Genomic DNA, 23921 nt, shown 5'->3' with positions numbered 1-23921 from the left:
AAATGGTCAGATGATGCAAATAAATCAGTTATTTAAGATGTCATATATTTATTTAATGTAAAACACCCCTTCCCCCCTCTTTTTTTTTTTTTTAGGGGAGGAGGGATTGTAAGTTGGCCTACTTTTTTTAATATAATGACTTTATCAAAGGAAAAAACATTGTTTTTCTTGTAGATGTTTAGGATTCAATAGTTAGGATGATTAGAAAACTACACGAGTAAGACGTTTCATCTCTTTATACTGTTTCCTGATTGTATTGCTGAAGGCCTAGCCTTGAAAATCATCCAGAGAGGAAGCAATAGGGTTGGATATTTGAGATCCATAAAATGTGAAGTAAAATTGTTGGGTGTTAAGTTGAGTTAATTTTGGGCAATTGAATATTGGATGAAGTGATAATAACTTGCACCTCCCCTCATCTTTCTTATGGGGAGTGGCTGATGTCTTTGAACAACCAACCTTGTCTAACCAGCCTAACACTTAACCCACTGTAAGCTCACTAAAGAAATTCAGTTCCTGATAAAGGCTATGGGGGTGAATGAAACTTGGTTCCTGTCCTCTGGGTATGGCTTAGTATGGAAAAATAGAAGAATGTGATGAATAAAATTATTAAAATATGTATATAGGATGAAGTAATGAATTCTGTTTGAAAGAAAGGATGGATGACTATGAAGGATTTGGGAAAATGTCCATGAATTCCCCACATAGCTACAGTCTTCACAGCCGGGGTAATGTGTTGCAAAATTGGTGTATTCAGAGAATTAGTAAGATATGCTCATGCATAAAGCAAAGTGCATAGGACTAGAGGAACATTTGCTATAGTGTGATCATGAATTTAGGGAACCACTGGCTAAGTACTGGACTGTTGGCCAAACAGTTGTCACTTTGATCTCACCAGCGTCGATATGTAAAAGATGTGGCAGTCTGCCTCCTTCAAGATTTACAGCCTTGGAAACCCATGGGGCAGGTCACTATTGAGTTGGAATCAACTTGATCACAATGGGTGAGGTCTTTAGAATCAAGAGTTTACAGAGCCCTGGGGAGCTTAAGGGTCAAGTACTTGTCTGCTAACAGAAATGGTCCATGTTTGCATCTACCAGCTGCTCTTCAGGACAGATTCTTATCCTTAAGTTAAGGGGCTTTTTTTGGAATAATATTTTATTTTTTTAATTTAATAAATCTTTTTATTGGGGCTCATAAAACTCTTATCACAATCCATACATACATCAATTGAGCAAAGCACCCGTATGTATTCGTTGCCCTCGTCATTCTAAACATTTGCCTTCCACTTGGGTTCCTGGAATCAGCTCGATTTCCTTTTTTTTCCCTCTCCCTACCTCCCAGCTCCCTCCTTCCCCCTGCACCCTTAATAGTTTATAAATAATTATTTTATCTTATCTTACACTGCCCGGCATCTCCCCTCACCCACCTTCCCATTGCCCATCTCCCAGAGAGGAGGTTACACATAGATCCCCAAGATCAGTTCTCCCTTTCTACACCCCCTTCCCTCCCGGTGTCGCCACTCCCACCGCTGGTCCTGAGGGGTTTGTCCGTCCTAGATTCCCTGTGTTTCCAGATCCCTACTGCACTGCTGTGCATCCTCTGCTCTAACCAGGTCCGCCAGGTAGACTTGGGATCATGATAATTGGGAGGGGAGGAAGCGTTCAGGAACTAGAGGAAGGTTTTGAGTTTCATTGTTGCTACACTGAACCCTGAGTGCCCCATCTCCTCCCCACTACCCCTCTGCAAGGGATGTCCAGCTGTCTACAGATGGGCACTGGGTCCCCTCACGCACTCCCCCTCATTCACGGTGATGTGATTTTTACCCTCCTGCCTTTGTTGTTTGAGAGCTGGTCCCCTTGGCCCTTCATGATCACACATGTTGGTGTGCTGCCTCCGTGTGGGCTTTGTTGCTTCTGGGCTAGATGGCCGCTTGTTTACTTTCAAGCCTTTAAGTCCCCGGATGTTATATTGAAAAATTACCCCTAATACAGGAATTCATTTTGACTGCTGATTGTGTACCTCATCATTGTTTTGTGTCTTGTATTCCTCATCTATCTTCGTGTCTTTTTTTGAATTACGTAAATATTCTCTGAGGACTAGCAATGTTTTGTGTCTAATTAAAATCTTACAGAATTTTTACAGAACTATTTTCCTAATAAACTGTTTTACTTAATGAAAACTGGATAAAATTAAACTTTTATTGGATTTTTTTCTTTTTAGCCTAATAAAGATGTTGTGGAACAAATGGAAAAATGGTAAGACTAAAATTCTCTCTGTATGTTTTAATTACCCATTTCTCACAGATCTGAGATAATGGAATAAGGAGCTACATTAGTCTAGATTTTCAAAGTGGCCTTTGTGCTTTGTGATGGACAAGAGCAGTATGCTATTGATCTTTGGATTTGGGGTGTTACGTGTGGCACCAATGTGCTGGTTGAGGTTAGCAGGCAAACGTGTACTAAATCAGCACGCATTACTTCCTTTTGAAATGATGGACATACCTTTACACCGTGATCAGAAATCCTGAGAAACTTGCCTAGAATGAGAAGTTGTATTGGGCTGGTGGACAAGCATTTTGGAATTATTTCATTTCTCTTGGGGAAAAATATGCTAAAAATGTCTTTAATTTCAGCATCCAAGAAAAAGATGAGAAGTTAAAGACTGTAGAAGAATTACTTGAAACTGGACTAATTCAGGTGGCCACTAAAGAGGATGAATTAAAGGTGACACATTTTGTAGATTTGTTTTTCTGGTGGTTAATTCAGTGAACAGAAGAGGGGTTTCATTGTAATGGGTACCTGGGTTACCCAAAGATTCTAACCTTGTTATTAAGGATTTGCATTTTAGAAATTTCTATTATGTCTCTTCATTATATTTAGGGTAGTTGGCTATAGCATCCACTGTCTTAATGATGTTGTTATTATGGTTAAACTTTGTAATATATGAGGAAATTAAAAAACATTTTTAGAAAAATGGAATTAAGAGACGATGGAATTTTTACTGAACTTTTTGAAGCCCTCTCATGTACTTTCCCATCTTGTGTCCCCCCCCCCAGAACAATAGCCAACAGACTTTCTCATGAAAAGAGAGTAGAGTAGAAAGGAAACACTTCAGTATTATGATTTTCATTTGCCTTAACTAACTTGGTATGGACAGAATAAAAGAAACACGTTAAAGTACATATATGAATGTAGAGAGGAAATGATGTAATTGGCAGTGTTATACTATGTATTTTTGAGGTTCTGGACATATGAGTAGAACCATTTGTGGGGATATTAAAGGAAAATTAATGTGTCTTAACAGTATAAGCTACCACCTTGTAAATCAGTGGAGAAGTGGGATTTCTGACCCAGAGTGAAACAGAAATGCCAAACTTCCTCCCTGCCCTGCACCACCCCCTCCAAAATGAATGTATTTTGAGAAGGTACCTAATAGTTTATCAAGGAAAAAAAAAGACTTAAGTATTTTGTGCTTCTGTTTCTGTGAAAAAGGTATTAAGAAAAGAAAACTCGTCTCTGACAAAGGAAGTTCAAGACTTAAAGGCTAAGCAAAATGATCAGGTAATGTATCCAGTCGAGCTTACAACCAGTTCTCTTTTTTTTAATAAATACTGTGTAAACGATCATGTGTAGACATACCATATCTGTTTATCAAAAAATTCCAAAATGAGATTTATCATTGATAGTTTTAATTTATCAGTAAGTATTGATGTCAGTGTTTGTGATGTGGGAGTTGTTGCAATATTGATAGCCATGCATTGTGTGGCTACAGCCATTGCTGCTGTTTCTACGACAGCTCTAAAGATGGCTTGAGAACACGAACACAAGGCTATACATCATAGTGAAAAAAGCTGCCTGCACTAGGCAATTTACAAAGTGTCTCTACATAAATTAGTTCTCACTTCATAATCTTGACAAATAGCTAAAGATTTTTCTTTTGGCTTAAACCTACAAGTAACGTTAAAGCTGCTTACTTCCAAAATGCCAGTTATTTGCATCATAATGGCATTAAAATATTTAGAAAATATTCAAATCTTAGGTTTGTTTTCTCCGTTTGGGTTTTGGTGTAATGGATGAATAAAAGGATAATATCCTTGAATATTTCTGCCCCATTTATAGTTTAAGCAAGCCACTAAGTGGAACGCCTTTTCTGTTTCCAGGTTTCCTTTGCATCTCTAGTTGAAGAACTTAAGAAAGTGTAAGTGATGACAGTACTATAAACTGTTTTATCTCTTTTTGTTTACTTTCTTAGTCCTCTTAAAGTTTGTGTGTGTGCATGTGCGCACATGTGCACACACGTTTGAGTTAGCTGACACGAAAATTTAGCCTTCAAAACTTACTTTCATAATGCCGTATAGTTCCTTTATAGCATTGTACATTTTTGTACAGTAAAAATTATTAACAGGTTATGTATATTAAAGAGAGCCATTCTTTATATATCCTCAACGTTTTTATGAACTTTTATGCATTCATTGTGTATACAATGAATACACTGTATTTGGAATTTGGCAGAATACATTGTGTTCTGCCCCAGGCTCAGAGCCCTGTAAGCCAAGATGCTGTGTGGAATTTGATTTTCTTGGTGTTATTTGGGGTACAACTCTTACGCTCCTCATGTGGAAGCTGCATCACTGACTTCTTCCAGGAGACATAGGCACCAGCCACATGATCGTTCATGATTTACATAAATTTTACTTTTTTGTGCTCCTCATTCAGGAGGAGCGTGAGAGTATGTCTACCTTTCTTGCTCTCTGCATTTCTGCTTCGGACGGCAAGGGTTGATTTGGAGGCGCCCACACCTAGGTGGTGGATTGTGGTGAGTGTTTTCAGGTTAATAATACATGTTTCTTTATCTAAGGATCCATGAGAAAGATGGAAAGATCAAATCTGTAGAAGAGCTTCTGGAAGCCGAACTTCTCAAAGTTGCTAATAAGGAAAAAACCATTCAGGTATTGGGACAGAGAGGCCTGTGTTTCTTGCTTACCAACCTTAGTTCATCCCATTTAATTTCTTGTGTTTGTCTGTGCATTGCATTTTGCGTCATTTCTGTGTTTCCGTTGTCCAATCTTGTCTGTTTTGTCATTGTCAAGGATTTGAAACAGGAAATAGAGGCTCTAAAAGAAGAAGTGGGAAATATCCAGCTTGAAAAGGCTCCACAGGTAAAAATCAGAGCCGTAGCATGACAGATTTGCTAGTGTGCGTGGTTTTCCCTTTGTTACCCAGAAAAAAACTTGGTAGTATGCCGTCAGTATATTAGACTATGTGTTATCTATTTGTTTGTTTTTGCCTAATTTGAAAAACCGTCATTGATATTTTAATCCCTGTATCTTGTATTTAGAATCTTTTCTGGAATGTTTCTCATATTAATGATTTATGTTAGTTTGCTAACTTGAAAATCAAAACACTTAGGTAATTGACGTCATTTTTCTTAGTGTCTGTATTCTTTTGTTTGTTTGCATGGACCAAAATGGTTGATATGGCTGTGTTAGTTTGGGTACTTTAGAGAAACAAATCCACAGATACTCATGTATAAGAGAGTTTTATATAAAGGGTAAGTGTGCATCAAGAAAACATCCCAACCCAGTGATGCCCAAGCCCACAAGTCCAACATTAACCCATTAGCCCATATGTCCAACACCAATCCACAAAGTCCTCCTCCATCTCACAAAACACACACCATGATGCTGACTGCAGGAGGGAAGCCTGCAGTGAATGTGTAAGCATCTCAGCACTGGCAGGGGTCTCCACACGGCTGCTCCAGCACCCAGGGCTGCATCAGAGTAGGTCCATGTGGCTTCTCCTTGCAGGAAGTCAGCCTTGCAAGCTGGAGCAGGGAACTGCTAAGACAGCCGCACCCTGGTCTGACCATTACAAAGCAAGAGACCTGAGAACTAGAAAGGCGAGGCCCACCGAGCCATTTATTCTTCCGCCCTTCAAATAGCCCCACATGTGTTTATCTGGCAGGTTGGCACAATAAATTAACTCGTGGATCAATCAACCTCTGTTTGTAGAATGGAGTAGAACTTGCATTGGGGATTTCAGAGGTTGATGTTATCTAGTCATACTCAAACATGGGTTTTGGTGAATTTAATCTGGAAAGATTTCATTGGTAAAAAGTGGTGAGATGGCATTGAATGATTCTTTTGTTCATCCATCCAACAGATTCAGCAATAATTTGTTGAGTCCTCTTGTCGAGCATTTGCTAGTGATTGGAGGTAATGTGTTGACCAAGCAGGATGTTATAAGATTGAGACTTTCAGAAAGGGTGGTCCTGAAGAACTGACATGTAAGCCCAGGTCTGAAGAAGGACTGTGAAGGGAGTGTGGGGTCGAAGGACTGTGGGCTGTGCATGATGAGATGTAAAGAAGCCCAGTGTATTTAAACAGGAGGAGAAAGAGAAGGCGGTCAGTTCTCAGGACGGTTTATTGTCTTGGAAACGGGGGAACGGTTTTATTCTGCTCTATAGAGTCATTATGAGTGTGAATGAATGGCAGTGGGTGTGGTTTGTAAAATTTGTTTATTGAAAAGTAATTGGCTTTGAATACTGTTGATAGAGAAAAGGTGTTATGCGTGTTAGATACGTGGACAGTTAACTTTCAATTTTAACAAGTTTTAGAGCTATCACTTATTTTAGACATTTATTACCCTCCTCCTTGCACTGTCATTCCCCTTTATGTACTTAATATATTACTCTCACTGTCAAGGGAAGGAGAAACCAAAACATATCTCATTCGGAATGAATAATTTAATTAGGCTATTGGTAATTTGAAGTGTGTGCATTTTCAAGAATTGTCATAAGTCTGAATGCACGATGAGCTGTTCTTTCTGTTCTTTATATTTTAGTTATCCATCACTTCTCAAGTTCAGGAGCTTCAGAAATTGTAAATACCATTTCTTTCATTGTCTTTTAATAATGCTTTGCTAAAAGTTAAATGCAATTACAAAATCATACCTTCTTTTCATTTGATTCCCAAGTAGTGTTTTAGAGAATATCAAAGTGTATCTCAGAAGACTGAGGGACATCTTAACAAGTTTTTATAGTGATTTAACCTATAATTCTCCCTCCTCTCACCCAGAGAAATCTTATTTTTTATGATTTATAATCTGTGCCTGACCTTAAACTAAATAAGATGTTGCTCTTTGTTCATTTTTGTATTTATTGTGAAACTGCTTAACTGTGTCATCTTGTAATTCTTAGTGTGATTTATTCGCCAAAGCCTTGTATGCCTTTTATACTTAGGATAGCTTTCAGTGGAAGTTGACACCACTGAAATAATGTCAAAACATAGTTCCTTTTAATCCCTTTGGGCTCTGAGTATTACTTTAAGTATCTTTTTTTCAGTATATGGTACTTTTGCTTTTTATGGACATGTAACAGTTTTCATTTCTCCTTAATTTGTTATCAGATTAAAAGGAAAGGAGGAACAGATGACTATTATGAAGGCTGTTTTAGAAGAAAAGGAGCAGGACCTAGCAAACAGGGTGAAATGCTTACAGGTGAAACCTTAAAAGTGAAAACAAAATAAAAACTTTTTTTTGATACCTGAATATCAAATTAAATTTATACCTACTCTTTTTAAGGATCTTCAAGAAGAAAACAAATCTTTTAAAGCTGCGGTCCAAGAGGAAGCACAGCATAACTTGAAAGAGGTGGAGTACAGATCAATTACTAGTGTATTCCAAACCAAACAAACTCCCTGCCACCAAGTCAGTGCTGACTCATAGTGACCCGACAGGACAGAGTAGAGCAGCCTGTGTAGGTTTCTGAGGCTGTAAATCTTCATGGGAGTAGAAAGCCTCATCTTCTGTGACGTGGCTGGGGGTTTTGAAATAGTGACCTTGCCGTTTGCAGCCCAACATATCACTGACTATACCTAGGCAATAAGAAATCTTTATTGCTTCAAAAGTGAGGAAGTTAATATGGTCTCAGTTTACTTCCTATAAACATTTGCTGTACCATAGATTTGATTTTTTTGTTGTTGTTTAACTTACTGTCTGATCTGTAAATCTTGAACACAAAAGCATTTCCTTTGCTTTATTATTTCAGATGGAATTCTTAAAACTCTTTTCTTAACTGTGTTATTCTTTTATGAAATGAATATTAGAGATTAAGCTTAATAAAGAAAATTCATTCTGTTGTTCTGTTTTAAGTAGCCCAACCTTTAAATTTACTTCAGATTATTATGTTTACATTGTACTGGTAGATACTGTATACATGCTAATAGGAACTTATCCATTTGGTTTAGAATTAATTATGTAAATCTTTCTTAGGCATATTCTGCATCACAATTTAAAGAACTTGAGACTGTGTAAGTATGTTTTTAGTCAGTATTTTGAACAAGAACTTGAATTACTCTCTAGAATGTGCCTTGAATATTATGATGGATTTTTCTCAAAATCATTAGCTCTGTTTTTAAGTAGGAATTACACTTCAGAGATTGCATCTCTATTTGGCACAATAAAACAGAGGCCTTTTATATGCTTTGAAATACTACACTATTCTCTTAATACCCATTTGTTCAAATTTTTTTTGGGGGGGTGGTTCACGATTTATTTCTGACACCCAGGACCCTCCTGAATGTTCAAATATTCTTTCTGCATATGTAGACTGATTTTATTTATCTTTCCATTCCTTTATTATTTTTTTTAGCAAAGCACAGTTATTATAAAGGGAAGTTAATTTATCTTAAACTCATTTAATAGTTTGAAGCGTAAACATTAAGTTAATCAGAAGATAGTCTTATTCACGATATTTATCTGGAATATGGCATCATTTTATAATAATAACTTGCATATTTATAAATAGTATTTGTAATGGCAGTTACCTGATTGTTGAATATAAAAAAAATTGAGTCTGCTAAGTATCATTCTTTGTTTATAGTTGCTAATTCTGGATAATTTCTATCGGGCTGAAAAAGTTTGTCTTCTGAAGTTTAAAGTTTAGGCTGCAGTGTGAATGAGTGGAGTCTCTGACCTCAGAATTACTTTTAAGGAATTTTGCTTTCATATGATGCCATCAGTCTTTACTGATGCTTGTTAAAATAATGGTCCTTTGAAACTCCCTGTAAGGGAGACATGCAGGGTATTTAATAGGCAGTTGGATCCTTGCCTGTGTCCTTAAGAATTTGTTGGTCAGCCCAAACTGGTGCGCCTTGTTCTTGGTAGCCTTAGTGGAAGATTTGAAAGTTGCACAAGCACCAAGTGAAGGTGATTGTGAGGGAAATTTGCTTTGAGTAGCGTTTGTTCAGCTGTTTAAAAGTGAGGGCAAATTCACACGCAGTCAAAGGGCACGTCAAAGTTGTTTGTAAGTGGACAGTGGTAACACAGGGCCTGTCTGCCTGTGTCTTCATGAAGCCGAGGGATAATCTTTGCTTGGCTCGGCGGTTGCTCAGTTATATGACAAATTTTTATTTGTGGGCATTCTAACTGTCAGGGTGTTTTTTGCATGCATAATAGAAAACTTAGTTTCGTTTGTGGTCTGTTTAGGAATGTAGACCATTGAAGTATGTAATTTTAGGTTTACTTCTGCCTCATACTCTCTTTGCCCTGTTCGTTCTTTCATTTCACTCCTTGTTTGTGCATTTTTCATGTAGATTTGTGAACATCGTGAGACTCTTTGTATAGTTACGTTGAAATGAAAAGGTTCAATTCAACACCTGTCTGACTAGCTCTCTCTATGCCCCCTGGTCTTTTACTTGCCGCTGGGAACAGGAGTCGGGCAATAGATAGTAAAACAGATCATTTTTATAGTATGATATGTTATACCAGAGGTCTATTGCACAAGCTCCTGAAAGCAATTGGGATTTACTTGGACTAGATATATTTCAGTTAGATACGGAAAAACCAAATTAAGTTATATATAGCAGCTCTTCAGCATAAGAGTTGGGCAAATTGTAATTTTAGGGGTCCACTAATTGTGCCTAAGATTCTTGGGAGTAAAAACTCATTTCTTCTTAAACGACACTCTTTATTGTGTGTTGATAAAAGACTTTATTTTAGATTTTCCTCCTAGTTAAAGCATACTTATATAAAAAATGTTAAATATTAAATAAATGTTAAGTATTAAAATTCGTAGTGGATTTAGGATGTAGTGTGAGTCTAGTGATTATGGAAATACTGTCTTTTAAAACAAATTTATCAGTTGCTATAATATAGAAGGAAAGAGCAAGCAGACTTTTTTTTGGTCTTAGAGATGTTACTGGGGTCTTTTTTATATACATAACTAAACATATGGTCTCTGAAAATTCCAGATTGAAAACAAAGGAAAATGAAATGAAGAAAGTAGAAGAAACACTGAAAGAGAGGGAGGTTGATCTTTCCACCAAAACAAAGCTGCTACAGGTGAGTATTATTATTACTTAAAATTTGTGTTTATATTATTATCTTTATATATTTTTAAAAGATTAACTACTACTTGGTGGAGTAGAATGCGAAATGAGTTTTTTTTTCCCACTCAGACACTAGGTTGTAGTCCTCAAATCAACTTCTTTTGAGAATACGCCTACATATGTATGTCTTTGTGTTCATATGTATATTTGTATATAAAAACATATACACTCATCTTAAGGCATACTGTGTCAGTTTTTGCACTGTGATAGAGACAAGACTAGAGATCGCCTAGAAAAAGAAAGTTGGAAACAAAGAGGAAGGAGCAGTAGCAGTTGGTGATAGAGACAAGGCTAGAGACCGCCTAATAGATTTTTACAATTAACAGCAACTTCTTTTTTGCAACTATGCTTTTTTGATAACAAATGGTGACTGTACATGTGAAACTTGCCAGATAGAACAGAGTAATCAATTTAGAGAGCATCTAGAGAACAGATTTGGTGCATCGACCACTAATGACAGAAGACCAGGTGATCACAGCAAGAACATCATAGGATTAGCGCAAGACCATCCCGCATGAAGAAAGTAAAATGTCATGAGAAAGGCAAAAGACCAAAGTGGGTTTCAGGAGAGGCTCCGAAACTTGTTTTTGAGCATAGAGCAACTAAATCATTTGGAAGAAATGATGAATGAAGTAAGAGTTGAACAGAAATGTGCAAAGACCTGGAGTTCGAAAATCAAAGAGAACACACTTGGCGTAGCTCAGGCAGAAGGAAATGAGTAAAAAACCTCAAGGTTTGAGCTGCAGTATTGAAAGATTCTATGGGTAAGTGTTGAGTGATGCAGGAAACATCAGAAGATGGAAGAAATCCAGAGGTGCTGTCCAAATAGAATTGGTTGACATTCCGCCGTTGCAAGCAGCATCGGATCATGTCCAAGCTGTAGTGACGGCAATAGTAGAAAATGCGACTTCAGGAACCAACAGTACCAATGGAAATGTTTTAAAAAACTGATTTCAGGTTGACTTTTTTTTTTTTTTGCCTCTGGCAAAAAAATTGGAAGTCTGCCCCTGGCCAACCAACTGGAAGAGTAAAATATTTGTACCCATCCCAAAGACAGGTGACCCAACAGAATGTGGAAATTATTGAGCAGTATTGCTACTAAAATTTTGCTGAAGAATATTAATGGTTGCACCAGTGCATCAACAGTGAACTGCCAGCTAAATTAAGCCAGATTCCGAAGAGAACGTGACATGCGGGCTATGATTGCTGATGACAGATGGACTTTGGTTGAAAGTAGGGATAGCGGGATGATGTTTACGTGTGTGTGTGTTGACTGTGCAAAGGCAATGAGCTGTGTAGATCAGAAACTGTGACTAGCATTCTAAAGAGTGGGAATTCCAGAACACTTCATTGTGATCATGTGGACCTTGTACATAGGCAGAGAGGGAATCGTTCAAACAACCCACCAGTCACCCCGCAGGAGGCAAATGTGGTAGGATTAGAGCTTTGGGAGCCCTATGGGGGGCAGTTCTACTCTTATCTATAGGAGCACTATGAGTTGAAAGAGGTAACAGCATTGGGTAGTGGGCATATTTAAGTGTATACGCTTTTGATTTCTTGATCCCTCCGCTTCCAATGTACAGAATTTTAGTTCTTTCCATGTAAGCACATGCTCTACCTTACTGTATTGTTGTATCATGTGTGTGATCATATGTACGACCAATGGGTGCTGTATTGCTTAGAGTTGTTTTTCCTGTTAGGAACTATGTTGCACACATTTTGAATATTTGTGTAAATAGTAGGCATATTAGGGAGCTTTAAATGGTTTGTGGACAAATTCGATTGTGTTTTAATTAAATTTTTGCATGAACTTTTTGAAGCCTACTCATAAATTACAAGTAGTGAAATTTCTGGGTGAAGTTTCTTTAATTGTCTCAAAGAAAAAACATAAAGTGTAGGATCTGTATCTGTCATTAATGCTGAAATTACTTACAGATAGTTCATTTGAAATGCCCGTAGATGTGTAGGTTCCTACATTGCCTCAGGCCAGTGCTGCCGCATACCATGCTCTGAAGATCGAGTCTGTTGCGTCCCCACATGCGCCAGGGATGTAAAAACCATTTTCCACTCCCATCCGCACAGTTTTTCCTTCATCCTTTCCCACACTAATCTGAAAACATTTGATATTATATTATCAAAGATGGCTGTATAACTTTAATGTGCGTTTAATTGTGAGAGAAATTAAGGTTCATTCAAAATTTTAAGACTTTTTTAATATGAATTTCTCCTTTAGTCTCCACATTTTTTCTTTGAGTTTTCTCCCCTTGAAAAGACAAATATCTCATTTACCTGATAAAGAATAGGCCCTTATTCTGTGAATTGATTTTTGTTCTATTTTTATAATATTTGTGCTTTTTCTCTTCTTTTGGAGGGCTAAAGCTTGCATCCATCCAAATTTGAATAATTTCCTAAATTTTACGTCTTGAGAAGAACGGTATCTATCTCCCAGGCTGTGTCGGAGCCAGCTGACGAGTCGAACAGTCCTGAGAGGGGGAGTGAGGATTAAGGAAAAAAAGAGAGACAAAGTATTGGGAGGGCAGCAGTCTGATGGACTGAAGCCCCCGAGTTTGTTCTACAGGCTCCTTCTATCCATGCAGAAACAACCCGGGGTTAATTATCTCATTGTTAAGCAAGCACATTTGATACACATAGCAACTCTGTCTTCCGCCAAGCCAGACATCCTTGAGAAAATGAAACCACCTGTTTTTCCCAGACCTTGCCTGCATTCTTGTCCTTGACAGTCTGTTCAAAACGTAAAGTCACAGAAGAAATTAGCAAACACTGACACATAGGTCATGAGACTTCTCAGCCGTTTCAAGGCTGAGTCTTAATGGCCTTCAACAAAGCTGTGATCATTAAACTAATTTTCAGATGTTTGCTTCCAGTTCATTTGCAATATATTTGTCACCTAGAATTTTGTATTCATATATAATTCTTTTCAGGATTGGTTGTGATATTAGCAGTCTGGCGTTTAGGGAGGGCAATTGCTAACCATTCTGTTAAATCACCTCGTTACCTTACCTGACTGCAGTGGTCCTGTTCCCCATGTGGCATTTGGCAGTAGCTGGAGACTCTTCTGTTTGTAACAGCTGGTGGAGGGCTGCCAGTCTAACTAATCTTGTGGTCTAGAGGCCACAGATGTGACCAAACATCTGAGAGTACACAGGACAGACAAACACCCCCACCCCCAACAAAGACATGTCCCCCAAATGCCACGAGGGTCATGATTAGGAAATCTTGCCACACTGGTTTGAAAAATCACCCTATCCTAAGTCTTTATTTGGGTCTCTTTCTATGTTCTGTTTTGTTCCATTAAGAAATGGCTCTAGTGCTAAAGAGATAACTGTATTGCTGCACTGTCATAGCAAGTCTCAGTCTAGAACAGGAATTATTCAACTCAAAATTATTTTGAATTTTCATAGTTTATTTCATATGTTCCAAAGGTTTACATGAAAAATAAAAAATTCCTATTCAGGTATTCATGTGTAATTTTTATTTCAACAGGAGGTGCAAGATGAAAACAAATTGTTGAAATCGCAAATTGAACAGCTTACACATCAGAACTACCGAGAGGTTGGTACTTTTATTGGATGTCTTGTCTTTTATTTCTGGGACACTGAATTATATATCACCAATACCCTTGCTGATCTTGCTATTTTTACTTTGCATTGAAAGCATAGTGTGTTCTTTTATTTACAAGCATTTATTTTGTTTCCTAAAAAAAAAAAAAAAGCAATTTACTATGCCATATCCAAGGTGAAATTTTGCTATGTCATATCCATGTCCAATTGTGTACAAACACAAATAGTGTTACTTGTTGTAGTCCAAATCTGTTGTGTGTCTGTGTGCATGTCCTGGTCCTCTCCAGTGTTTTTCTTAGCAAGCCCGGTAATGTCCTATAAAAGTTAGTTTAAACCAGTGTGTTCTCTAAATTTCTGCTTCCTTGCTCAAATATGAATTATTAGAGAAAACCTGAGGATTGTAAGATTAACACTATTTACATTACCTTGGTAAAAACAAAAAAAACAAAATACAAAACATTTTTGAAGATGCTACCAAAACTTTGATTCAATTAATTTATTTTGTGAATATATCCATATAAATAATAAATATTTTTGAGAGACATTAATGAGAAATGCCAAAGTGAAGAACCTATATCCTTTAATTATGTTAAGTGTGTAGTGCTGCTCTAACCCAAATACCCCAAAAGGCTGGTTTTAACAAACAAAAATTCATTTCCTACTGAACCCAGGGTCCTGGCAGTAGAGGAATACTTTCCATTGTCTCTGGAGGCAGGTCCTTATCTTTCTGAGCTTCTGCTCCTGGGTGATTGATCTTCTGGTGACTTGACATCACTTATCCCCCAAGTCTTTTTCTCTCTCTTACTTAATCTCTTTTATATCTCAAAAGAGATTGATTTAAGGGGGACACACAGACAGAGCTAATTTGTTCTCATTAACATAACAAAGACAACCCATTTAGGAAATGGAGTTATAGCCACAGGCAGAGAGGTTAAGATTCACAGCACATATTTTTGGGCTGCATAATTCAATCCATGCAATGAGTGATGGATTTTTCTTTTATGATTAGTGGTGGCTTTTTTCCCCCCTGGGGCAAGGGGCCACGGGGAGATTGGCGTTTTCACACAGTCGAATGAATTCATTTCACACTGAACAGCTGTTAGGTGCCATCAAGGTGGTTCTGACTCACCGTGACCCCACAGAAAACAGAATGAAAGGCTGTCTAGACCTGCACAATCATCACAAATGTTTGAGCCCATTGTTGTACCCATTGTGTCAGTCCATCCCATCAAGGATCGTGCTATCTTTTTGCTGTTCAATGCCCTTTTCCAGAGACTGGTCTCTCCTGATAACATGTTCAAAGTATGTGAGATGAAATCTCAGCATCCTCATATCTCAGGAGCATTCTGGTTGTACTTCTTCAAGACAGATCTGTTTGTTCTTTTGGCAGTTCATGGGACTTTGAGTATTCTTCACCAATACCATAGTTCAAATGCATTGATTTTTCTTCGGTCTTTCTTACTCAACTTTCATATGCATATGAAGCGATTGAAAATACCATGGCTTTTTTGTTAGGTGCGTCTCAATCCTCAGTGACATCGTTGCTCTTCAACACTTGGAAGAGGTCTTGTGTGGCAGCTTTATCCAATGTAACATGTCCTTTGATCTCTCGCATTCTGCTTCCATGGATACAACAACACAGAATCCTTGACAGCGACAGGATTGTCTTGATGTTACTGTTGGTTCAGTTGTGCGAATTTTTGTTTTCTTTCTATTTGAGTTGCAATTCTTTGTATTTGAGTCGCAGTGCTACAATCCTTGATCTTTATTAGCAAGTGCTTCACGTCCTCCTCAATTTGAGCAAGCAAGTCATGTTATGTACACATCGAAGGTTGTTAATAAACCTTCCTCCGATCCTGATGCAGCATTCTTCCTCATGTGACCCAGCTCCTGAGGCCATTTGCTCAACACACAGATTCAATCCGCGTGGTGAGAGGGGAAACCCGGACACACCCCTTCTTGATTTCAAACCATAGCAGTATTGTATTCCCTTGTTCTGCTTGAATGGCTTCCCTTGGACCCACATATAGGAGGTCTGCCTGAGCACAATGAAGTGTTCTGGAATTTTCTGTTCTTCGCTACGCTGTTTATAGAGTGTTATCGTTCACACAGTTGAATTTAGAGTATGAAAATTTAAGGTGTCTGCTAGGTGTTTGCCCATTGTAGGAAATTGACAAATGGTCCATGAAAAGTTTGTGTAAGTATGTTGTGACAGTGAAGATGGGACTTACCACTCCGTAATGTTGTACCAGCTTGTACGTGCCTCACTGAGGTCACTGGTTAGAGCCCCCAGGGTTGTACTAGGTGGCCATGGGACTGGGTCCCGGGCGCCCAGCACCGAGGGCTCGCACTTCCGGAGTGGCTGGTGTCCCTACCCCTCTGTTGTTGTCTTAATAGAGATCTGAAAAGCAACTGTGTGAAGACTCCTAGAAAGCTGTGTTTTGAAAGTACTTTTAACTCTTTAACAGGTGTCTCCCCCCTTCCCTCAGGAAGAACTGTTAAAAATGTGAGTAACACGTTCTTTTCACAACTTGGAAAGTGACAACTATTCTTAGGTGCTATAAATTACAGTTTTTCAGTAAGCCATTAAATGTAACTGCAGATGGCCATTTAATTGTTACAGTTGCATGTGGGTCAGTAGAGCTTAATTCTACTTCTGGAGCTAGGGGAGAGTTGAGTATTTGGATGTCTGAATATTTTGATGAGAAAGATGCTTGAATTTATTTTTCTCTTCCAAGCATTCAGAAACTATTAAATTACTTTTATAAGTTATCTCAACCCTGATCTCATTCTGGAATTGAATGATACAGATTTTGGTGTACTGTCTTACTATTTTAAACTCAACAGTCATCTATGACTCCTCTTTTTTATGAAGGTAATTTGTTAAAAAGCATTTTATATTTTTCTTATTTGTGCCAGGCTGTTATTTTCTCCTAACAGACTACAATTTTGATCATTTCAGTTAAGATAGCATGTTTCAACACGTTAAATGTGAGTTAAATTAGTAATATAAGTGACCTAGCTCTTCTCCTACCCTGACGTCTTTACAGATTGGTGATTGACAAGGATAGCGTTACTTATTGTTACATTGAGTCGTAGGTTAGACCATGTAGAGGGGGGTGGCCAACTTTTTCAGTAAAGAGCCTGCTAGTAAATAGTTTCGGCTTTGGCTGTGGACTGGCCCTATTTTCACAACTCCGTCTGTATAGAACCCAGTCTTAGGGAAGAGCTATTGTAATCTAGCCTGCTACCCAATCCTCTCTCCACTATTGTAAGCTAGAATTGCACATTTTTGCTGCTGTCCTTTTCGCATTTCTGAAAAATAACTAACTCATTAGACTGGACGAGAAAATTGTGAGTTCTTTGGTTGTTAGAGAGTAAGACTCCACAGCCGACTTTGAAATGAGGCTTTTCTTGTGGGTCAGCCTCACAGAGTCATACCTGAGTTCCTTGCCATCTATCTCCCCTGACAGTAGCTCCTGCAGTTGACCAGCTGGAGCGGTGCTTGTGTTCATGAGCTGTTCCTAGGAGATGGTGTTCTTTTCTCTCGAGCACAACCCTCAGCATGTCAGATTGTGTGTGAAAAACCTATTTGAAGAGAGATTTCTGAAAAGAAGAATTCATAGGCTAGGCTTTCTGAGACAGCATTAGTGAAGCACCATCCACACGGTGATTTGATTTTGCAGTTACCAATGTTGATATGTGAGTATTTAAGTTGCATTCACTATTTGCCTGAAGATCTTGCTGTATGTATTCATGTTTTGGTTTAGAATTTCAGAGAGAGAGAGAGAAATAATTGGTCTCCAGAGTGAGTTAGATTCTTTGAAGGATGCTGTTGAACACCAGAGGAAGAAGAACAATGTAAGCAAATATTTATCTGCACAGTGTGTTTATTTTTATTACTTGAACTTTGAAATCAGGACATTTATTTATTGAAACTGCTTTTACTTCAGACTTGTTAAATCGTTTTAGGGGAGGTCTGTTATTTTTCTGTGTGTAGCCTTTTTTGGGGGAAGGGTGGACTACTTGAGGGTAATTTTATTAGAACGCTTATTTTTACATGAATAAATGAAAAGAACTTAACTTGTCAATATTGTTTTAAATTTGGAAGATATAATTACAGATTTAGCTGATTTTGCATGTTTTTTAAAACAAAAAGATAGTAGAATTGCTATTGAACTCTTTAGGAAAAGAACTTTTATTAACCCAATGTTTTAAAATCAAGGTATTTCCTCTTACACTGAATGGGCTGGATTTTTGTAAATGAAAAGTAATGCTAGTATTCCCACGCAGCTACCCAACACTGAAATGAGTCTTCCACGGCTCTGAGAGCCTCCCTCTTTCCTCTCACATATGTGTCTTAGGGGACTCAGAATTCGAATCATATGCTAGTGCTTTAAAAACTATGAATCCTAAGGTTCTGATCAAATAGATAATTGATTGAGTAGAATCCATGCTTTCTTTGTAGAGAAGGAGTTTTAAGGAAGGCTAATATAAAGGGATATTGATAATAATCAATGTACATTTTCCTAATGCAAGTTAAAACATTCAAAGTTTGTACTAAGTCATTAATTTGACAAATTGGCATTTTCCTGCACCCTGAGTTTGTCAAAATTAGGTATGTGAACAGCCCTTTGTGTGTGCTTGTGTAACATTACTAACAGGACAGCTTATTCACAGAACTTGAGGTGAACTTGCCAGTGTACTGCTAACATTGTGACTGTGTTTCTTTATTGGATTCTGAGATGAGGGTGCATGGTCCTGGCTGTCGAATGCAGTGGCCGGGCTGCAGGCCTGCAAGTGTGGGAGAAGCTGCCTCAACCTTCACGGGTTGCAGTGCCAGTCCATTCTCATCACCTGATTTGCTGAATGTAGTTGGCCAGATTTCTGAACCTACTCGAGCTGTGGGCTGCCCATTGTAAAAACGGGAAAAGAAAAGGTTGTCAGGAAGATTAATGAGAATTGATGTGAAGTGCCAAGTATCTTGTCTGGCACATGAGTAAGCAATCATTTGATGGCGATTGTTGGCGTTTTATTTTTGCGTTACTTTTATTTCTTGGAGGAGCCCTGGTGGTGTAGTGGTACCATGTTGGTCTGAGATCCACATGGTCGGCAGTTCAAAACCACTAGTAGCTCCGTGGGAGACAGACTGGGCCATATACTCCCATAAACAACTGTCTCAGCAACCCATAATCGGTCGCTGTTAGTCAGTATTAACATGATGGCAGTGAGTTTGTGGGTTGCTTTTTTTGTTTTTGTTTTTTGTGTTATTTCTAACTGAAGAAAGACTGAAATGTGTGCCTTGTGTTTCTCTTTCAAGAGAATGTGTTAGAGCTTTTCAGTCTCCCTGTTTGACTTAGTCAATTATTTAATGCAATTTGAGTCGGGCTACCATATATACTTGAGTATAAACCAACCCGAATATCCACCGAGGCACCTACTTTACCACAAAAACTGTATTAAAAATGTGTTGGGAAACTCGGCTTATACCCGAGTACATACGGTACTTTAGGGCACACACATGTGACCATGGTCAGATAGATGTAGACGCAACAGTGAGCTAGTATGCTATTCCTAGGTAGATTTAAAATGTATTAACTTTATTAAACCATATTTAGAGAGAAAAATATGTTGTGTTAAGTCCCATGAATGATAATGAGCCTTGTCTGGAAGTTACATGTAAAACTTTTTGCAATACTTGAGTGCTTAACTTTCTTTTTAATCCTCTACTGCGAATGTACCTGTAATCTTCATTTGTGAGTTTACCTTTGAATGCTCTCTGCTCTGTCACATGTACACAATAATTTCCTTAAGGCTGGCATGTGCTGTGTATATTAATACAAGGGAAGTGGACTTCTTTATTTCCTCATTCAAACTTCTAAAAATGGCTTTTATTTTTATTTTTTGCTAATATACATACTTTCCCATTGGAATAATTTTGCAGTAACCATCATTTAAATGCAGTGTGAAACACTGATGAAGTAAAAACAAAAATCTTTCAATAATGGATAAACTGAAATCATTCTTTCTAAAAATGACTAGGACCTTCGGGAGAAAAACTGGGAAGCAATGGAAGCATTGGCATCAACTGAAAAAATGCTGCAGGACAAAGTGAACAAGACTGCCAAGGTTGTAATGCTCGCTCCTAGAAACCGTCCTTTGCTCAGAGGAAATCTGCAGCCGTCTGACACTCAGACGAAATGATTCAGTCTTACTGCAATTTAAATACCACATCTTGCCACCCACATTTATCATCTCTGCTTTTTCTCATCTGCTCCTTGCAGCTTTACGTTTGGGCATGCCTATGTGTTGGGGTTCCCTAATTGTTTAAGTTTTGCTGAGTACTACTTTAACCTGGAGAATCCCAGAAGACCACCTGTGTGCTACCCATATGAGCTCTTGTCAGAGTGTATGTGTGCCTGCTAGGTTGTTTAAGAAAGAACTTTGATGAAATCCCTGAATCCCCCCCACCCCCCCAAAAAAACCCTCAAAAACCTAAACCAGTTATAAGCACAATCAATACCTAAGATATACCTACAATGTGCAACAAGCTCACCTAGTTTCTTTGGAGCACACCAGCAGACCTCTGCAGAGGTAGGAAGAGTTAAAAGCCTCAGGAAAGGGATCACTTCTGGGTGTGTTATTCGAGATGGTTTTCCAGATGAGACAGACTTGAACTTTTGGGATTGAGGCAGCTGGACAGCAGTGAATCACCTGTGTTTGTGCTGTATGAAATTGCAATATCAAGTGATACTTCTCTTGACCAGAGTACTTAAAGTACTCTGGAGCTATATGTTCGTTCCCCTCTGTCTTCAAAATGAGGACGGGTACTCTCTCTGGGATCTAGTTGTTTCATAGTTGTGGCAGTTTCTAATGATTGATCATTGAAAAGTTCTTCTAAAAAAAAAAAAAGGGGGCTTCTGTCGTTAAGTGGCACACGTACGGCATCTCTATTGCTCTACGTGCGGAATCGACATCAAGAGATTTCGGAAGCGTAATTTTTGCTACCTGGGCTGCTAGTGATCGTTGGTCCTGGCGCCCTAAAAAAAAAAAAAAGTTCTTCTAAAAATCAAATGTCCATGACCAGAATGAAAGAAACTGTGATTTGGTTCAGCATTCTAGAAGCATTTATTGAGCTAAGGTAATTACTGGATTTTAAATACTACTCACCTAGTCCTAATTTTCTCTATTAGTGAATGTGGACAGGTATTAGGGTCAGAGAAATCTGGACCTACTAGGGGATTAATATTTTGTGAGTGGCTGTAATTGCACGATCAATTCTAATAGCAATGAGAGGCCTCGTGTAGTTTGTTTCTACACCTTTGCTTTTCACTATCAAAAGCTGCCTTTTAGCATTTATTTTGCCAATGAGCTAGCCTACATCCAGTAGTAGGTGCTTATCTCTTATTTAATATTACCAATCCTGCAAGCAGCTATCTGCCACCTGTGTATATGCATTCTTACGTATTTTAAAATTCTAACAGAAAACTGGAATGTAGCCATATCTCAGAACTCACCATTGAGCTGCCTTGATAGCTAAGGATCTCTGGAGACGAGATTCTCCATCCTCTGTGTTTCAGTGGGATTTTAGCCATTCTTCAAATACCTTCAGTGTAGAGTGTTGGTGATTGCCCTCGTGCCACAAGCTGCAGTAAGGAGGAGCACTATGGGCAGAGAAAGAAGAGTCATCCTAGCTAACATGATATATACCGACTTTCAGGATTGGTTGTCAGTAGAAATAGTCTTGAGAAGCTGTCGTAGCTGACAGGCTAACTGAGCGATACTTTACATGTATCTGTGGGTTCTCTATCTGTGGATTTAAGCAGCCAGAATGAAAATATTGGAGGGGAAAGTGGGGGCAAAGTGGCCCAGGCAGTCCCTCAAAGTCTTAGGAGGAGTATACAGTGCTATTTACACACTACTTAATTATATTAGGTATTATATAATCTAGATCAGTGCTTCTCTACCTTCCTCGTGTCGCAACCCTTTCATACAGTTCCTCATGGTGTGACCCCCCATCCATAACATTATTTTCATTGCTACTTCATAACTGTCATTTTGCTACTGTTATGAGTCAGGCAACCCCTGTGAAAGGGTCATTCGACCTCCAAAGTGGTTGCGACCCACAGGTTGAGAACCGCTGATCTAGATAATAAAGTACGCCAGAGAATGTGCCTAATAGATAGCCCAATATGACAACATTTTATAAAAGGACTTGAGCATCTGTAGATTTGGGTGTCTGAGGGGGCCCTGAAACGAATCCCCACAGGTGCCAAAGCACGACTGTATATTAAACTTAAAGACGGTAAAGAAATAGAATAAAGCAACTGTTAATATTGCCCAGGGCTTAAAGTTCAATGGAAATTGCTATTATGTCAAATCAAAAATTTATAACTTATATATTAAAACAGCCATAAAAAACAACTCATAAGTTAGACACTTTTTGTCTTCTATTCCAGGTCTCTCTCTCTTTTTAAACTCATTATTTTAAAAGATTGCTCTCCCTCTTCTGTGAGCAAATGCTAAAAGCGACCTATTTGTTATCTGTGAAATAGCAGCTAATTACTGTTTTGAATACAGATAAATGTATTCCTGGAAAATAATGGTCTTTATTGAATTATTAAAATGACTCAATTAAAACTTCCAATTAGAAAATGTTGCCACTGTTTTTTTTGTTTGTTTATTTTTATTTTTTTCACTGGTTTTTAATTAAATGACAGTTTATGTGTTTGTAGAAAATACTTATGCCTTTTTTTCTATAAATTTAGATTTTCATGTGGTTGGATTTGCTTAAGTTGAGGCATGTACATCTTAATCGGTAATCGATTTCAAAGATCACATTTATAGAGGAGAAAGATAGGCTTGAGATCTAATTGTTGAACTTGTCAAGTATTATTTTGAGATGATTTTTGTGATTTGTTTAGATGTACATTTTCATAAAATGTATGCTTTTTTCTGGTAGAGGTAGTTTGGTTTTTGGTGTGTGATTAAATCATTACCCTAATTTTGACAAACTATGGTTTGGAATTTATCATGGATCTCTGTTAGGCTTGAATTTAAATTAACCAAATTTAGACATGAGGGGACTTTAAAAAATTGGTAGGAAGTGAAATGAAGAGACAGTGACATTTTTCTTTAAACTTTTTGACGCTTCCCTTGTATATACATCTGTGTTATCGCTCTTTGGATTTACAACTGAGAGAGGCCATACTCAAAATGCTGCCTGGCATTGGTGAAATAATGTACCATCAACTTAATCCTCTGCCTTTGTTTTCCATATGTGCCACTGATCAAATTGTGGCTGATTCTTGCGTCATTTCAGCAGCGTAAACAACTTCAAATGTCTGTGGTGCTGAATATGAATAAAAGTGAAAAACAAAAACCAAACACCCCCAAATCCCAAACCCAAACTCCCTGTCATCGAGTTGATACCGACTCACAGCAAACCTATAGGCCAGGGTAATTCTATAGGGAGTAGACAATCCCATCTTTCTCCCTCAGAGCAGCTGGTGGTGTCAAACTGCTGACCTTGCGGTTAGCAGCCCAACAGTGAATGCATAGTGACTACAAAGTCCCCATAGCATATGGTCCCTCAGTATTGTGGGCGGTTTTGTTGTTGTTGTTGAGATATCTGCCAGCCGGTGAGCCACTGTTGTGTTGTGCAGATTTTTTTTTTAGTTCATGCAGTTTGACATTTAGCTGTAAGAAATGCTTTCATTTTTAAATGTGTTAATCCTGGGCCTGAAAATTACTTGATTTCTAGTGCAAGGAAAATAAAAATGTCCATATTATCAGATTTATTTTAATCTAGTGGATATGACAATTTTTAAAGATACTTTATAGATTTTTTCAGTTTTTTTTAAAATTACTGTTTGGATGAAAATTTACAGAGCAGATACAGTTTTTCACCCTGCAGTTTATAAACATCTTGTTTTATAATGTTAGTTGCATGC

At 38.0% G+C, this 23921-nt stretch overlaps 1 protein-coding gene and 1 non-coding gene across 7 annotated transcripts in view; both read left to right on the top strand.

Moving 5' to 3' along the window:
- The window catches only part of KTN1 (kinectin 1), a 115736-nt gene that overhangs the window by 72678 nt on the left and 19137 nt on the right, over positions 1 to 23921 (top strand). For 4 of the 6 annotated variants that reach the window (XM_075530935.1, XM_075530937.1, XM_075530934.1 and 1 more), the window contains exons 19-33: positions 2221 to 2255; positions 2633 to 2723; positions 3492 to 3560; positions 4160 to 4197; positions 4858 to 4948; positions 5090 to 5158; positions 6843 to 6880; positions 7406 to 7496; positions 7581 to 7649; positions 8271 to 8308; positions 10250 to 10340; positions 13892 to 13960; positions 16437 to 16474; positions 17739 to 17829; positions 20011 to 20097. In XM_075530935.1, the coding sequence (XP_075387050.1) occupies positions 2221 to 2255; positions 2633 to 2723; positions 3492 to 3560; positions 4160 to 4197; positions 4858 to 4948; positions 5090 to 5158; positions 6843 to 6880; positions 7406 to 7496; positions 7581 to 7649; positions 8271 to 8308; positions 10250 to 10340; positions 13892 to 13960; positions 16437 to 16474; positions 17739 to 17829; positions 20011 to 20097 (1005 nt within the window). The remainder of the gene's footprint in view (positions 1 to 2220; positions 2256 to 2632; positions 2724 to 3491; positions 3561 to 4159; positions 4198 to 4857; positions 4949 to 5089; positions 5159 to 6842; positions 6881 to 7405; positions 7497 to 7580; positions 7650 to 8270; positions 8309 to 10249; positions 10341 to 13891; positions 13961 to 16436; positions 16475 to 17738; positions 17830 to 20010; positions 20098 to 23921) is intronic. The other 2 variants (XM_075530939.1, XM_075530938.1) reach the window with 1 other exon arrangement.
- On the top strand, positions 20878 to 21011 carry LOC142427163 (U11 spliceosomal RNA). The gene has a single exon (XR_012779977.1). It is a non-coding gene; the product is annotated as a U11 spliceosomal RNA (small nuclear RNA).

This window comes from Tenrec ecaudatus, chromosome 14, assembly GCF_050624435.1.
Source record: "Tenrec ecaudatus isolate mTenEca1 chromosome 14, mTenEca1.hap1, whole genome shotgun sequence".
Classification (NCBI taxonomy): domain Eukaryota; kingdom Metazoa; phylum Chordata; class Mammalia; order Afrosoricida; family Tenrecidae; genus Tenrec; species Tenrec ecaudatus.
The sequence above is the reverse complement of the archived record's forward strand: the minus strand, read 5'-3'. Positions and strand labels throughout refer to the sequence as shown.